This window comes from Nomascus leucogenys, chromosome 7b (genome assembly GCF_006542625.1).
Source record: "Nomascus leucogenys isolate Asia chromosome 7b, Asia_NLE_v1, whole genome shotgun sequence".
Taxonomy (NCBI): domain Eukaryota; kingdom Metazoa; phylum Chordata; class Mammalia; order Primates; family Hylobatidae; genus Nomascus; species Nomascus leucogenys.
Window position 1 is genome coordinate 83,954,366 of NC_044387.1, and position 18,466 is coordinate 83,972,831.

Consider the following 18,466-nt stretch of genomic DNA (forward strand, 5'->3'; position numbering starts at 1 on the left):
CCACAACAGTCCCCGGAGTGTGATGTTCCCCTTCCTGTGTCCATGAGTTCTCATTGTTCAATTCCCACCTATGAGTGAGAACATGCGGTGTTTGGTTTTTTGTCCTTGCGATAGTTTACTGAGAATGATGTTTTCCAGTTTCATCCATGTCCCTACAAAGGACACGAACTCATCATTTTTTATGGCTGCATAGTATTCCATGGTGTATATGTGCCACATTTTCTTAATCCAGTCTATCGTTGTTGGACATTTGGGTTGGTGAGTCTACTTCTTTTTGTTGTTTTTGTTTTGTTTTGAGGCAGGGTCTGACCCTGTTGCCCAAGCTAGAGTGCAGTGGTGCCATCTATGCTTGCTGCAGTCTCCACCTCCCGAGTTCAAGCTATCCTCCCACCTCAGCCTCTTGAATAGATGGGATTACAGGCACCTGTCACCACATCCAGCAAATTTTTATATTTTTAGTAGAGATGGAGTTTTGCTATGTTGGCCAGGCTGGACTTGAACTCCAGGCCACAAGTCATCCCACCTGCCTCAGCCTCCCAGAGTGCTGGGATTACAGGCATGAGCCACCATGCTTGGCCGAGGATCTACCTCTAAGCCTGCTCTTGGTAGGATTGTTAAGCTGGTTCTTGGTAGTATTCAGCTCCTTGTGGACTGTTGAACTGCAGGCCTCACTTCTTCACTAGCTGTTGTCCGGAGGCCTCCCTCGGTTATTTGTCATGTGGCCCCTCCATATGGCAGCTCACTACATGACAGCTGGTTTCCATGAGAGGGAGAAAGATGGAAGCCAGGCTTCTTTGATAACCTAATCTCCAAATTGGCATTTCATTGCTTTTGCTAAATGCTCTTCATTAAAAGTGAGTCAGTAGGTCCAGCCCACATTCAAAAGGAGGGGATTCCATAAGGGCATGAAGATCAGGAGGTGGGGTTTATTGGGTCCATCTTAGAGGCAGCCTGCCAAATGTCCTGAAAATTTTTACTTGATTCATGTTTGCTAGGTACTTTAATCTCAAAAATTCCTCATTACACCTCCCTTTCTCCTCTGCACTTGCCATGTGAGCAGAGAGATACATAAAAGAGTACATATACTCTGTTATATGATGGTTCTACTTATTTTCCTATACCTGTAACCAACTTCCAGTGATACCCTAAGATTCAGGTGTGGATGTATCTTCTCAGGTTTATCAGAAAGTGAGCAGAGCACTCAATGAGTGTTGAAAGAATGAATATATTTTTGAATGAGGAATTTGTGGTTATTTTAAATGGTTCTGCGTAGTTTTACAAAGGAAGTAATTTTGAGCTGCATCTTATCAAAGGGCAAGTAAAGTATTTTGCAGGCAGAGGTAATAACAAGTGCAGTCTCAAGAAGTTATGAAATAGCTTGGTATGTTCTGGAATGGTGACAAGTTCAGTAAGAATGGGGTGAAGAATCTTTTATAGAGGAGCAAGGGAAATAATGGTGGAGAAGCAGGTTGGGGCTAGATTGTTTCTGTGCTAAAGACTTGGGACCTGTGAGCTAGTGGAGTGCTTTAAGCAGGGGAGAGGGACTTTACTACATCAGTGTTTTATGAAGACAAGCTCTGTAGCTTTGCTGAAAAAAGGACTAGTGGGGAGAATCTAAAGACCATCCTGATTATGAAAGATTCTGAGGACTCAAGCAATTGACAATAGGTTTGAAGAAGATTGTAAAGCCACTTGGCCTTTTTCCGAAATAGGTTTGTTGGAGACTGCCAGCTGTCCCCTAATGTATTCTTTCTGTTTTTCTATATGAATGGATCTTTTTTTCTCACTGAATAAGGATTATATTTACTACTCTCCCTTATGTAACACTGTGAATAGATTTTGGTCAGTGGGATGTGAGCAAAAGGATCTGCAACTTCCCAGGTCATGCTCTTAAAAAAAGGGGATATACCTTCAGATTTTTCTTTTCCTACTTCATACTGGCTTGAGTGTAGACCTGGTATTAGGCTGTCTTGAACTAGACAGGAGGTATAGCCTGAGGCTAGTAGACAAAAAAATGGAAGGATCCTGGATCCCTAAGGGCTTTGTGGAACAGAACCTTCAGCTCCTACTTTTAACAATAAAGAACCAAACTTAATCTGGGTTATGCCATTATTTGGGGTTTTTTAATTACAGAGAGCCAAATATGATTCCTAAATCATTATAGCTGAGGTAAGATACAGGATTATGTAGGAATAAAAGAAACAGATGTCTAGTTTGGAGGACCTAATGAATTGTGATCTGATTAACTGGCATAAGTCTTCAGTGGGAAAATGATACATTTTCCCTTTTGGATATACTAATTTTGAGATGGCTTCTATTATTTTCTGTATTCCTAATTTGTACAGGCAATGAGCCCAGCTTTGATTTTGCATGATTCATTGCCCGCTTTGTTCCATATGAAACATCCAAGTCAAGCCCCTACTAATAACCCAAGTCCCTTCTGCCCCCTTAATTTTCTGAACTGTAACAAATTTCTGGCTGTGAGTCTCCTCACTATCTGTATTCCCTGTATCTTCTTTGAAGATAGAACATGTTGAAGAGCTGAGTTTATTGACTCCTTCTGTGCCTTTCTTCTGTCATTGGAGAGCACCTCTGAATATATCATTTCTGTCATTACCATGGCAACAGATTATTACAATTACTTAATGAGTGGCTTATCTCCTGATTTTTCTGGGAGTATTTTTGGCTTACTGTATTTCTGTCATATTACTGTTTTTGAAATTTATTTGTAAAGAAGATTTTTGTGACTGAAGGCACTTACATATCTGACTATATGTGTCATGTGTTTTCATACATTTTAGCCTAAAGAACCAAAGGGAAAAAGTGCAGGACGGGAAAAAAAAGTCATCCATCCATATAGTAGAAAAGCAGCTCAAATTACAAGAGAGGCCCACAAACAAGAAAAAAAGGAAAAGTAAGTATCTTTTCATCATTTGTATTACTCGTTGGTAAAAAGCCCCTTTATACATTTATCTTTCAAACATGTATCCTTTCACAGTGCTGTCTCCCTTTCATAAATATTTATTGAGTGTGTTCTGTATGCAGAAGGTGAAACTGAACAAGGACTCTACTCTTTTAGAGCTTACCTAAAACAGATAAGTAATTTACCTAGCAGTAGGTGATGAGTGCCATGAAAAATTTAAAAAGTTATGGGATGGAGAGTGAGGGAGAAGTTCTATTTTACATGAGATAGTCATGGAAGCCTTCTCTGAAGAAGTTATATTTGAACAGAGAGTTGAAAAATGTGAGGTCTATATATGAGACATATAGGTTAAAGTGCCCATGAGACATATAAGAGGAGATATGGAATGGATAGTTAGATATGTTGAGTCTAGTGTTCAGAGAATAGGTTAGGGGTATTGACACAAATTTGGGAGTGATCAGCATCCATGTGGGATTTCAAGCCGTGAGACTGGATAGGATCAGTTCACCTAAGGAGTAACTGTTGACAGGAAAGAGAAGAGAGCCAATTACTGAGTCCAGTGGCCCTCTACCACTTAGAGGTTAGGAAAAGAAGGAGCATTCCACAAGTGAGACTGAGAAGGAGGAGAAAGAAGGCTGTTTCAAAGATTCCTTAAAATGAAGTTCAAATAAAAATCATCATTTTGACTATTTTAGAATAGCCTTGCCATTTTCATGAATGTTAGATACATTTGCATACTAGATAATGGAAACCAGTATATTTTTAAATGTTGATTCTTTGCTTAAGATAAGCCTTATATAGTAAAGGTTAGCTGTTTCACAGTGATTTGGCTAGAAGGAAATAAGTGTTGTGATAGCAGAGTCAAATTTTCTTTATTTTCTGGGGGGTAGTTTTTTTTTTAAATAAAGATTTACTATGATGATAGCAGTTTTGCTTTAGCACAGTAGTTTTCAAACTTCAGCTGTTAGTGCATCACTTTTATGACTTTTGCTGTATCTTTTTAATAGGATTTATTAGTACTGTGATTTTACAGTTTCTGCTCTCATATATATCAGTATTTTGCAAACTTAAGTACATGAAATACATCTGTAGAGCTTATTAAAACTATTTGTTCCAACCCCTAGAATTTTCTATTCTGAAGGTTTGTGTTTCTGGCTTAAGGGTTTCCATTTCCAACAAGTCTCCAGCTAATGCTGGTGCTGTTGCTGCTGGTTTAGGGACCACACTATGAGAATCACTGACCTACACTACTATTTATTTTCCCTTAAATACCATTTTTTAAAAAGGGGATATTTTTTCTCTCTTAAAATCAAGTAAATACTATTACCTGCTGTAAATGGTCTGAGTCTGAGACGTAACTTTTGTATATGTTTGGTGAAAAGATCTGGTGAAGGTTGGAAGACTGGTAAAATAAACCCACACTTTTGTCCTTAATGTAAAGTGAAAGGATCAAAAGAAAATGGAGGAGGGTGAAACAACTTGCTTACCATTTTATTAAAGATTGTTTAATTCTGTGTCTATGAACTGCTTACCTTACATATAGTACCAGTGGTATAATGTGCAATATTTTAGCAAGTAACTGCTTTAGAATATTATTAAGTACTTGGTTCACTGTCATTGTGACCGTGAGCCTAGAATGTTTGTATGTTGTCAAGTATATTTAGCATGTTGTGTATTGATTTACAGAATTAATGTTACAGAAAAATTATGGAAGAATAAAACACAACAGCATGCTAATTTGATATATATATATTGTCCTAAGAAAATTCTGTTTATTGGCTAAGACTTCTCTTTTAGTAATGCAAAGTAGAAAGACCACTTAATTTTTCTGCTTGGACAATGTTCTAAACAGATTGGATTTTTTCCCTTTTTAAAATTTATTTTCAAAAAGTCACTCTCTTAGTCATGGCTCTAGAACCAAATATACAATTTTAATAGTACTTAACATTATTTTATGTTATGAAATCATAGGCTTAGGCCACTATAGATGTCAGTTTTTTGAGTTGCAGCATCAGTAACCACGAGTCATACTTAACTTTAAATGGGAATGTGGTTACAAAAGACATGTTGAAACGCTGTTGATTCCCTGCCCCATTTCAAAGGATGATTGGTGACAAGATACCCAGATGGTTGGGATAACTTTAAGCAAGGTGATTGAAGAGCGTACCAACAGGACAACTTGAACTTGGGTACCTATGGCTTCTTAGAAATGAACAGCAGTTACCAGATGTTGTTTTAGTAACTGTCGCTGCATAAGAAATTCTGCTACAATTTAGCAGCTTAAAACAAACACAGTTTCTGGATCAGGTAGGAATCCCATTGCCACTTAACTGGGTGTTTCTGACTCAGCATCTTTCACAAGCCTGCTGCTAAACTGTTGTCTGGGATAGCATTCATCTCAGAGCTTGCTAGGGAGAAGTTCTGCTTCCAGGCTTCCTCACGTGGCTGTTGGCAGACGTCAGAAAAGATACTGTAGGAGTGGATAACAATGCTAGAGTAGAAGTTCAAGCATATTCTTTATCTTCAACATTTGAAAAGCTCTGATTTAGGACCATAAGGAACTAGGATAGTTTGAAGACTAGCACATTCTGAACAATGAGCAATTTACAAGCAGCAAGTGGCTCTTTGATATGATGTGATTTTTGTTTTATGATTTCTCAGTATAGCAACATTTTGGCAAATAATTCTAGATAGCAAATGAAAATGACTCCTAATGGAAGATTAACAAAGGAAACTAAGCATGATGGATAAGAATCTCAGAAACAACTACCTTTGAGAATTAATCTTATTGATTCTCTTTAAAAATGATGTTTACTACCTAATGCTAAATGACGAGTTAATGGGTGCAGCTAAACAACATGGCACATGGATACATATGTAACAAACCTGCACATTGTGCACATGTACCCTAAAACTTAAAGTATAATAATAAAAAAAAGAAAAGAAAGAAATATTTACCAAAGCTAAAAAAAAACCACTAAATTATTTTCCTAAAAATTAAAAAAAAAAATGATGTTTACACATTGTCTTAAGAATTTTTTCATATTTACATGCAAGTACTGTTTTAAATAATTCTCAGATCTCTCTACTTTTCTTAATTCCAAATGATACCACTCTAAGTTCAGGTTCCCATTGAGTCCATTCAGAATTATTGCAACTTGACTTCTAACTAGATTCTTCCCTCCAGCCTTATTTAAAAGGAACAAATTCCTCTCAGAGCCATTCTCCAGCATTTTGTGAAGTGTTCTTTGTTTTTTAAAATCAACTTTGAGGTATAATTAATATATAATAAAGTGAACACATTTTAAGTGTAGCTTTTGGGTTTTGACAATTGTATACATTGGTGTAGCCACCCTGATCAGTATGTAGTACAGTTTCATCTTCCTAGAAAATTCCCTTGTGCATATTCCCAGTCAGTCCTCACCCTCTACCCCTAGCCTCAGGCAGCCACTAATTTGCTCTTTATTTTGATAGGTGAGATTTATCTTTCTAATGTTTAATATAAATGGTATCATGCTGTATGTGGTTTTTTGTGCCAGCGTCTTTCACATAGCATAATGTTTGTGAGACTTATCCATGTCATTTTATGCATTAGTTGTTCTTTCCTTTTATTGGGAATAATATTTCATCCTCAGGCAATTTATTTATATCCATTCACTGGATACGCACCTTGCTTATCCATTCACTGTCTATGTTCGTTTGGATATATTTTAGTTTTTGGCTATTATCAGAGGTCTGCAAGCTAAGGCATTAGCCACCTGTTATTATGAAAAGTTTTGTTGGAAAACATCAATGCTGGTTCCTTTTGTGTTTTCTATAGCTGCATTCATGCTGCAGTGACAGAGCCGAGTAATTGTGACAGGTACACGGCCCCCAAAGCCTAAAACGTGACTACTTGACCATTGAAGAAAATATTTGTTAATCTCTGCTATTAGGAATAAAGTTCATTCCTGTAAAACATTCATGTACTACAGGTGTTTGTGTGGACGTATGTTTTCATTTTGCTTTTACTTCCTAGAACTATAATTGTTGGGTAGATGTTTGAGTTTATAAGAAATTCAGTTTATAAGACGTTAGGTTAACATACTTAAGATGTTTGCTTAAGTATATAAGAAATTGGGTATATAAGAATTGCTGGATCATTTGGTGTATATTTAAGTATATACGTGATAGTACCATTTTGCATTTTCACCCGGAGTATGAGAGTTCTATTTGCTGTATATCCTCTCTACCATGTTATGTTGTCAGGGTTTTTTTTTCCTCTTTAATTTTAGCCAATCTAGTAGGTGTGTAGTGGTATTTCAGTGTGGTTTTAATTTTCATTTCTTGATGACTAATGATGTTGAGCATCTTTTTAGGTTCTTTTTGGTCATTTGTGTTTTCTTGATGAAGAATCTGTCTGAATCTTTTGCCTTTTTGGTACTGGGTTATCTGTTGTTAAGTAGTAAGGACTGTTTATATATTCTAGATACAAGTCCTTTGTTATTTGTGTTATGAATATTTTCTCCTATTCTGTAACTTAAAAATTTTATATAAAGAAGGTTTTGGCCTGGTATGGTGGCTCATCCTTGTAATCCCAGTGCTTTGGGAGGCCAAGGTGGGAGGATCGCTTGAGGCCAAGAATTTGAGACGAGCCTGGGTGACACAGTGAGACTCTGTCTCTACAAAAATAAAAGTTAAAAAAAAAAAACAAAAAGTAGCCAGGCATGGTGGTGTATAACAGTAGTCCTAACTACATGGGAGGCTGAGGCAGGATGGTTGCTTGAGCCCAGGAGTTTGAGGCTGTGGTGAGCAATGACGGCACTACTGCACTCCTGCCCGAGCTACATAGTGAGGCCCTGTCTCTAATAATAATAATTAATAATAATAATAACGAAAGATTTCATTTTATTTCTCTAGTTTTCTAGTTGTGTAAAATGGGAAGATAAATCTGGTTTGCTTACTTCTTTGTGGATAAAAGCCATGTATACTTCCTGCTTTATACAAAGCCTTCTCCTATGGCTAAGATTTTTCTTTTATCATTCCCGTAGTCCCTATCCTTTTTTTTTTTTTTTTAATCCTGAATAACTTCTCTGCATGTTCAGGTCTCAGCTTAAAGTTTACTTCTCTGGAAAACCTTCCCAAATCCTAAAACATATGGTAGGTGCTTTTTAAATATGCTTTTATAGCTCTGTATGCTTCTCCATGTTTTTATTGCCCTTAGATTTTAAGGTTTTTCAGGACAGGGACAGTTTTTTTTTTTTTGTTCATGGCTGTATCCTTTGGGGCTATCAGAAACTAAAGTCTGGCAAAGACTTGGTATACAGAGGTGTCCTGAATGAATAAATGTTTAGAATATCAGTAATAGGAGGCATGTATTGCCTATACACTTTCTGAGCATAAATGAAATTTTTGTTTGTTATAATTCTTCTCAAATTCATTGAAAGTAACCATTCTGTTTTGTTCTTATTGAAATTTAAAAGATGACAGTAGTGCATTTTGATCTTGGTGGCAGCACTCAGTCTTCCAGAAGGTTTGCATTACTCTTGTGCTCAAGTATTCTGCATATTACAGAACCCATCCGAATGTTCATAATTCAGAAAAGCTTTCAGTTGTGTTTTCAAAACTGGTTTGTTCTATAGGCTTCCTTTAGACATTGAGGTGCTTAAAAGAAGTTTCTGATAAAATTCTAGTGATTCAAAAGAGAAGCATGGTATTTAATGTTTCTGTTGACAAAATTATTTTCAAATTTGTAAAAGAGTGACCTTTTAATTAGAGTTCTTTAGGCAGTTTTTCTTTTTGTTGTTATCGTCAGAGTTTTAAAACTTGCTTTGGAAATTTTCTAACACATATATTTACCTTTCCTTTAAAGATTGAAGAATGAAAAGGCCTTGCGTCTCAACCTTGTTGGTAAGTGGGTTTACTTATTTGAAACTCTGGCTAGAGTATAGGGCATTTCTGCCCTGTACTTATTTTTCTTTATATCATTCTCATCATTAATGGAGTTTTCATGTTATTATTTTTGACAAGCTATCCTTTGCTTTTAAATACCTAGAAGTTCAGGCTCAACTAAATAATTATTTTCCTTTTTTGCATCCATATTGGATAAGAAATATATACAGAAGAGCATCCCTCCCACTGTTCTCTCTTCTCTAAATTAAAATCTGACAGTTTAATTTGTGACAGACTGGTTTAATTAGCTTTGAGCCCACACAAGGCTTTATGTTAAACATTGACATAAATTTTGGTTCTGTTTTAAACACGTTAATGTTGCAAATGATAATGAATATTTACTTGCTTAAATGGTGACTTGTGGGGTAAACTGTCTTGGTACTTGTTGTTTATAGGTGAAAAACTGCAATGGTTTCAAAATCATCTTGATCCCCAAAAAAAGAGATATTCAAAGAAAGATGCTTGTGAACTAATTGAAAGGTAAACACTGGGCATATCGTGAGCAAAGGGTCAGAAAAGGGAATTCTCCAGCCTGGTTCTTTAAGACACAGAGCTCTGTTACGGATTTGCAGAAGAGCAAATGGGCTTTGTTATCAGGAAGACTTCTTCCTGGCTTAGTCACTATAGGAGGTTTGTAACCTATTTGGGTCACAGAGTGGTAGTTAGGCCACTTTCTTGGGATCAGGATGGGCTTCCTGGAGAAGTGTCATCTACACTTGCAGCTGAAAGGTGGGGGTTAGCAGATCGAGGCAAGGTAGTTTGAAGAACCCCTAGCCAGAAAGAATAATATTTAAAATGCCCAGAAGTGAGGATGAAGATAACATATTTAGTGATCTGCCAGACATTTCATATGACTAAAATAAGTTCAAGGAGGGAAGTGTGGCAGGTACAATAAGTGATAACTAGCTCATGCAAGACCTCAGATGTCAGTCTGAAAGTTGGGACCTTATCCAAGGACAATTAGGAACCATAGGAGGCTTTTACAGCAAGCAACTGAAATGATCATACTTAACATTAGAAAGGACACATTGAGAATGAAGAAAACAGACTGAGAGGTTCATGACTCTGGCCAGGAAACCGTGGAAAGCTTGATGTAGCAATCCAGGCAAGAAATGATGGTGGCCTCGGCTTGGCTCATAGCATGATAAAGAGAAGTGAAAGATTCCAAAGATATTAAGAAGGTAGAAGTCTCAATGTTTAGTGAAAACTTAGGTGTGGAATAAAAGTGATAGAGAGCAGTCAAGGAAGCCATCAGATTCCTCGTCTGGACAACTATTTCCTGAGATAGGGAACCCAGGAGATGGAGGGGATTTGGTGGGGGGGTAGCTGGGGACAGGGTGATGACAAGTTCAGTTTTGATGTGCTAACGGTGAAGCCACTAGGGGACATCCAGATGGAGATGGTGGTTGAATGTGAGGGTCTGCAGTTTGATAGAAGGCTACGATTTGGTCACTGAAGTTAAAGAAATGGTCGAGTTATCTAGGGAATGGGTAAAAGAGGTTTGAGGACCTGAGGAACTCAGAGAAACATAAACATTTAAAGGCCACATGAAGGCTGGATACTAAGTTTTCCATTAAGTAATGTAAGCCCAATACATAGACTTTGTATGTAACACAAATCATTTTCTTATTTTTCAGGTACTTAAATCGATTCAGCAGTGAGCTGGAGCAGATTGAGTTACATAACAGTATCAAGGACAGGCAGGGGAGGCGGCACTGTTCCCGGGAGACCGTCATCAAGCAGACGATGGAGCGGGAGCGACAGCAGTTTGAAGGATATGGCCTTGGTTTGCTCACTGATTTTTTATTTTCCTTTTATATGACATAGCAGTATCAATTTGTGATTGATTTCAAAGGTTTTATTTTAGATCTTGTTTATTTTGCTTAATTTTCTTCCTTTGATGTCTTTTTCTTTGTGAGGGTTTAGAAAAGTTTTGGATTCTTTTTTTTCCCCTACATTCCCAACAAAACTATCAAGTTTCTGACAGTGACATCATGTCTTTTTACTGTGATAGTAATACTGATTACTTTCACATTTATCTTATCAACCCTAACTTGTGTCCAGAACTCCAAATTTGCAGTATCATATATGGATTTCTCAAACTCTCTACTTGCATGTATTTTGGGCATCTCAGACTTGACATGTCGTGAAACAAAGGCCAGCTTTTCTTCTAAAACTTGCTCCTCCTGCAGGTTTCTTATTCCAGTCAGTGGCATCACCACCTGCCCAGTTGCTCAGATCAGAAACTCTAGAGTCACTTTCATAGTCCACATCCAACCTGTCAGCACGACTGCTACTACCACCTCCCACTTCCCTGGTTCAAGCCACTGTCGTCTCACCTGTACCATGGTAATAGCCTCCCAGTCGCTCTCTGTGCCTCCACGCTTTCCCGCTAAAGTCTGTTCAACATGTAGCAGCCAGATGAGTTGGCAATATTTATCAGAGCACATCCAAAGTAAACCATTTGTTGGTGATACAGCTAGGACTCAAACTCAGATCTGCTATGCTGCAGTGCTTTTCCCGGAATCAGGGGATAGGTCTGGTAAACAGGCTTTGATGAGTTTGCAGGTGTCAATTTCCCTTTGGGGAAATTGTCACTAAATTCTGTTTTGATAAGATTTTGAGAAGACTAGATGTAACCATCCCCTCTCCCCTCCTCATGTGGTGTAACTATTTCTGATTCATTAAGATTCCTTTAAAAAAATTTTTTGTGCTTATTTATACCATTTAACACCTAGCCCCTTATACTGTTATTCTCTGAAACTATTGTAAAAGTCAATAGACAGTTGTAGCAAACATGCTTGTTTTATCTTCTTTATTACTTGATACTAAATTTCATTTAACATTGTATTGAATTGGCCAGATATTTGCAGCAGCCTTCCAGTTTTTGTTGTTCATGCCTCTTGTATTTCACCAATTTAAGTGTGATCATGCATATTGGTTTATGATGAACTTTTGAAATATGGTAAGGAACTACCATATATGAGGTTTTTATTAAAAATGGGTTTAAGTTTTATTGAACTTCTTCTTTTTTTTTTTTTTTTTTGAGACGGAGTCTTGCTCTGTCACCCAGGCTGGAGTGCAGTGGCGTGATCTCGGCTCACTGCAAGCTCCGCCTCCCAGGTTCACGCCATTCTCCTGCCTCAGCCTCTCCGAGTAGCTGGGACTACAGGCGCCTGCCACCATGCCCGGCTAATTTTTTGTATTTTTAGTAGAGACAGGGTTTCACCGTGTTAGCCAGGATGGTCTCGATCTCCTGACCTCGTGATCCGCCCACCTCGGCCTCCCAAAGTGCTGGGATTACAGGTGTGAGCCACTGCGCCCGGCTGTATTGAACTTCTTTAAGCAAAATTTTTTTTTTTTTTAATTAAAAAAAGTCTTTTTTTCACATTTGGAAAAATGTGATTTTTTTAAACATTAATTCTTGCATTCCTGAGATAAATTCTACCTTGTGAAGGTAGATTATATGTTTGAAAACATTGTACTTTTCACCAAGAAAAAATATGCAACCTGGCATGTTATTTTAGTGAATTTATAGTTATACTTTGCCAGATACCTTTTATTGTTTAAAAAGGACAGGGTTTATTTTGTTAATAGCTTTGTTTTTGTTTGTTTTTTTTTCTCCTGCCTCAGCCTCCCGAGTAGCTGGGACTACAGGCGCCCGCCACCATGCCCGGCTAATTTTTGTATTTTTAGTAGAGACGGGGTTTCACCTTGTTAGCCAGGATGGTCTTGATCTCCTGACCTCGTGATCTGCCCGCCTCGGCCTCCCAAAGTGCTGGGATTACAGGCGTGAGCCACCGCGCCCGGCCTAATAGCTTTGTTTTGTTTCATGGATTCTATGCTAGAATTTATCATTTAATAGGGTTTTTCTTAAGTCATCTTAAACTAACCCCTTTAGCAAATTTTTCATGTTAATTACAGCAATACTTTGAAATTTTGTTTTCTGTTGGATATTCTTGCTGAAAATTATTATTTGTTGTACATAAAATTATGTGATTTAGAAAACATTGCCTCATGGAGATAAATTACTTTCTTTTCCAGAGATTCCAGACATTCTAAATGCAAGTAATCTGAAAACATTTAGGTGAGTCTGTCTTGTATTGTTTCCCTGAAGCTGTGTGTAAAGTACCTGACAGGTGAACTTTCTTCCCCTGAGTCTAGCTGGTAGAACTAAAAGAAAATCAGGGGTTTCTTGTAACCTTTTCTTTTTTATCAGACCAAGTAAGAATTTTCTGAAGTTGGGCTTACAGACAGTTGATCTGCACCGACAGGATAGTGACCTGGTGTGCTTTTTGTTTTTCAAAAATGGTTTAAGATACATTGTTATAGTACCTCAAAGTATGTGATCTCACTATTCCTCCCCAGATTTATTTTTTTTGAAAAAGAAATAACAGCAACAGATGTGATGGCTCAGAGTCATATCCCCAGGCTGTTCTGTAGCAGCCTCTTTTGCAGAGAAGATGGTTATAGGAATGACTCCAGGGAACAGGTTAAGTCATCACGACCTGCTTTGTCCAGTGGTTTCTAGTTGTACTCTTTTGTAAACTGGGAAACTACTGAGTAGGATTTCGATTTTTTAGGTTTTTTTTTTCTTTTGTCAACTTTGATTTTAAATTCAGAGGTACATGTGTAGGTTTGTTACAAAGGTGTATTGTGTAATGTTGAGGATTGGAGTAAGAATGAATCCATTACCCAGGTAGTGAGCATAGCACCCAGTACGTGGTGTTTTTACCTCTTACCCCTTTCCCTCCCTCCGCTTGTGTTACCCAGTGTCTGTTGTTCCCTTGTTTATGACCTTGTGTACCCAATGTTTAGCTCCTACTTATAAGTGAGAACATGTAGTATTTGGTTTTGTGTTTCTGTGTTAGTTCACTTAGGATAATCTTTAAAAATCCTAGAAGAAAACCTAGTAAATACCCTTCTTGATAGCAGCCTTGACAAAGAATTTATGGCTAAGTCCTCAAGCAATTGCAATAAAAACAAAGATTGACAAATGGGACCTAATTTCTGCACAGCAGGAGAAACTGTCAAGGGAATAAACAGACAACCTATAAAATGGGAGAAAATATTCTCAAATTGTTTGTATTCAACAAAGGCCTAATATCTGGAATCTATAAGAAACGAATCAAAAAGCAGTTTTTTAGTTTTTAAACATAGATTCTGTTTTATTAATCATTTTGGTCTTAACTAGACCATGTTGAGGGGTCTTATATTTAATGTTAATTGAAATTAGGTAAATTTAAATCCAGTCATTGTCTGTACTTTTGAATTCATTGAAACTAAATTAGCTTTAATAGAATTCATCTATCATGTTTAAGGTACAGTTCAATTTTGAGCTGATGTATAGCATGTATTTATAATTTAAGTATGTGGAGTTTAAGATTCTTTTTATACCTTAATTTTATTTTGCCTGTAATCTTAAATATATAAATATGCTCTTTATTTCTAAAACAATATATCTTCTACCTCCTCCAAAGCCAGAAACAAGAAGAGAGATGAGTATAGCCTTCTGGTTAAGAGTTCAGTTCCCAAAACAATATTCACATTACTTCTAAAGTAATTAATAAAATACTGAGGTTGAAAAACTGAAAATTTTCCATTATAAGAATAACAGTTGATTACTGAAACTTAACTGGGATGTACTTCTGTGTGTGAAAAGGAAAACCTCTTCTGACTGTATTTTGGAGATTTGTCAGGTATGATACGGTTCCTACTTTTGATTGCAATTCTTGATCTGGGTAGCCTGAGAGAAGGAGATACTCAGGTTAGAGAGGATGAAAGAATAGAACAGCTTTCTAGTAATTTGTGCGTAATATTTTCCTTTAATGCTTTTGAAGTTTTGAATATGTAGGATCCTCAGAGTTTCAAAAATTTACTGTCTCTTGTTTTTCCACGTTAACTCTTACCAAGTCTGCACTCTTTTTTTTTTTTTTTCCTTTTGTCTAGGGAATGGGACTTTGATCTGAAGAAATTACCAAACATTAAAATGAGAAAAATTTGCACTAATGATGCAATTCCCAAGAAGTGCAAGAGGAAAACTGTTATAACTGTAGACCAAGATTTGGGGGAATTGGAACTAAACGATGAATCAAGTGGTTCAGATGAGGAAATGACTGCAGTGGCCTAATTGTCTTCACTTGAATTGAAAATAAATAATTTGAGAGATTCAAATTATATTCATTAATTATGGTACCTAATTGTCAAGATACAAGAATTTGATACTGACATTCTCTTATATGATGAGAGTTTCATTTGCAGTTTCAAAAATGGTGTTATATATTTTAAAATGAAGATTGTTTTTCATTTACATTAAGTTGCTAAAATAGATAGACGTGATCTGCAGAAGTTGTTTAGTCTTCATCTGAATTTCGGGCCGGGAGGGAGCAATATCTAAGGACAAAAAATGTTTTGTTTTTTTTGTGTACTTATGATCACCTAATTTCACGTTTTGTGAAATGGACAGTAACCTGTTTCCTAAAAGATTCCTGTGGGTACTTTTTGAGCTGTGATAATAGCAAAATTGTTTTTCGGTAATAATATCACACTAATGCTTCTTTTAAACATTAAACCTATGTTCCTTTTTTACAAAATAAGGGAAAATGTGATAAGAAGTTTGTATACACTGGTGGATTATAGATTATTATTTATCTTTTGAACCAGAGTTAAATGGTAAAAAAAAAATCAGTGATGATTGTTATGTTGATCTCCCACAATTAATTTATCTTTTGACAAAGGGGATAAAGAGTTTTAGTTTGGCTCCTTTTAATTGTATATTATTTTTTGCTTTTTTATTGTGAAAAGTGATAGGTTTTATTTGTGGAGAGAATTGAAGATTAGAGAACCAGTGATTTTAATTATGCTACTTTTTCTTCTAAGAGATAAATTGACATATAATTCAATATTTTCAGTGCCATGAAAAACATGAATGTTGTATAATTTTCTTCCTCAAAAAACTTTTTAAATGCAAGTATCCTTAGTATTTTTTTAAAAGAGCACGATGCAGATGTATTTGAGTATTTTCAAGAAAAGAATAAAAACATTAATGCAGTATTAGGTTAACTGGATATCAGCCAAGCCTCATTAACAGTTAAAAGTATTATAACTTTTTTTACTTCTGAAAATTAAAAATAAAATTTATTTCTGCAATTTCACTTCTTACAATCCTAATTTTTTTTTATAGTAACTTATGTTGATTAGTTAGTAATCTGTGTAAAAGTGTGGTTTTAGGATTACATGAGTAGTTAATGTCTGAAAGTTTCCTCCCCTCTCGCTTTTGCCTCATAGTCTTAAAATGGTTGTAAAAACTGAGTCATAAATTGCATTAAAGAGAATAAGAACTGCTTTATCTGGACTGACACTTAAAAGCCCCTAATGTTAGATGAATAACTTGTGAAAAATGACAGATTGTCCTCCTTCTTAAACATTTGTTTCTAGTTTCCCCTGTGTTGTCAAAGCAAAGATTACAACTAACAAGTTACACTGCTGGGAAACTAGAATAGGTAAGTATTTGTTTAATGAATGCATATAACATTTAGGACCACAATAATCATGTCACTCCTAGTTGGATCAAAGCAGCCTCAGAGATAACTTGTCTTTAGAGTGATGCTTAAGATGTTCTTACTCCTTGCCTGTTGAACATGTTCTTTCTGGGATGATAACTTGTGCTCCCTTCATCTAGACCACTTTTAAGTCAGTGGCATATTTTTGTAAGACGTCTTATAGTTCATGGCCATGGAACAAAGTAAAGATAACTTATTTTTGTAAACTAGGGACTGGCAAACTTTTTCTTTGTAAAAGGCCAGAAAGTAAATATTAATATATTAGGCATTATAGGCCAAGTGTAGTTTCTGTTGCATATTCGTGTGCATATGTGTGTTGTTTGCCGCCCTTTAAAAATCTAAAAACCGGCTGGGTGCGGTGGCTCACGCCTGTAATCCCAGCACTTTGGGAGGCCGAGGCAGGTGGATCACTTGAGGTCAGGAGTTCGAGACCAGCCTAGCCAACATGGTGAAACCCCATCTCTACTAAAAATATAAAAATTTGCTGGGTGTGGTGGCACATGCCTGTAATCCCAGCTACTGGGGAGGCTGAGGCGGGAGAATTGCTTGAACCCAGGAGTCAGAGGCTGCAGTGAGCTTAGATTGTGCCACTGCACTCCAACCTGGGTGACAGAGTGAGACCCTGTCTCAAAAAATAAATAAGTAAAATAATAATATAAAAACCATTCTTAATTAATGGCCATACAAAATAGGCTAGGGGATTGACTTGCTTGTCATAATTGGCTGACCCCTTGTCTAAACCAATGAGCTGAACTTCCATGGACATAAGTTAATGATACATTTCCAAGTTCAGAGCAGCTGACTCACATCTGTAGTCTTTTTCCCTAATATCCTAGTTGCTTCCTTGCCGTAATTACTGACAGAGGTGTCCCTTCAGGACCTTGCTTACCTCAAATAGAAGCTTTTTTCTATTCTTATTTTCCATGTGCTTCAGGGGCAGGAGATTGGGTAGGTGTCCTTTTTGCTCTACTGCCACTTCAGAATAATTTCTCCCTTAGGTCTTTGAAGTTCTGTTCTTGCCTTCTTTCCTTACTATCTTACCTCCCAGAAGAACCTTTTGCCCATTCGTAGAATACTTTAGCTCATGGCCTAGTTTTCTTCTCCCCTGTAGCAATCATTTTGGTGATTCCTTGTGGATAACAAATAGTGGCTAACAAATATAACAACAGTATGAGTTTTAAGTTTTCCAGTCTTTTTCTCCGTCCCATCAGAGGCCTCTCAGTGGTCACACCTGGATCCTTAGCAGCACTTCCACTCTGTAGACCTGATTTTGAGTATTCCACTCTCCATTCACTGTCACCACCCCTCTTCATTGCTGAAGTTCTGCACTTTGACCTCACTCTCATTATGCATCATGTCTTATTGAGCTTAGCTTCAAGTTCATAGTTGCTTCCTTGCATATACCCTCAATTCCTTTGCCTCTGACTATAGTTATTTCGCTTTCAGAACCCAAACCAAGTAACAGCTATGTTTCCTTCAGGCCTGTTCTCAGGCAGCTCAACATTGCTGAAGAATATCAAACAGACCATTTTCATACTGATGTTTGCAAATCTCAAGTGGATTCTCAGTACTGCTTAGTGATCTTATTATGTTCCCCTACTAAGTTCATTTTCTAACTTTGAGAAAATTATTTTACTACTTTTTTATATTTTTTTCTAGCTTGACTTGAATACTAGCCTTCTCAATGTTCAACCCTTGGCTTTTTATACATCTTTGAGAAAACACAGATTACCAGTTTCTTTTGATTTAATGGATATATCTTTTTTTTTCCTTTCAAAGGCAAATACTTCTACTTATGTTCTGTTTCCCACTCCTTATTTTCTCAGAAACTTGATCTAAGTTTTTCACGCAATTTCTCAAGCCAGAATTCTGCCTATAAAATCATCCTTCATTTTTCACTTTCTGTCCTCTATGCCTTCCCTCAATATACTTTAATTAGCGAGTATTTCTGATTCCACTTCCAAAGTGAAAATCAAATTGGCCCGTGTCAGGCAATCTCTACTTTTCATCCTTACCAAAGTCACCATGTCTTGCCTGTCCTATGTGCAGT

The 18,466-nt window shown here is 36.8% G+C and overlaps 1 protein-coding gene across 1 annotated transcript in view; it reads left to right on the plus strand.

The window, feature by feature from the left end:
• TMA16 (translation machinery associated 16 homolog) overlaps positions 1-18,466 on the plus strand; it is a 34,074-nt gene that overhangs the window by 11,494 nt on the left and 4,114 nt on the right. The window contains exons 2-7 of the mRNA XM_003257920.4: positions 2,802-2,914; positions 8,775-8,812; positions 9,250-9,334; positions 10,492-10,640; positions 12,899-12,941; positions 14,804-16,356. Of these exons, the coding sequence (XP_003257968.2) occupies positions 2,802-2,914; positions 8,775-8,812; positions 9,250-9,334; positions 10,492-10,640; positions 12,899-12,941; positions 14,804-14,984 (609 nt within the window). The 3' untranslated portion in view covers positions 14,985-16,356. The remainder of the gene's footprint in view (positions 1-2,801; positions 2,915-8,774; positions 8,813-9,249; positions 9,335-10,491; positions 10,641-12,898; positions 12,942-14,803; positions 16,357-18,466) is intronic.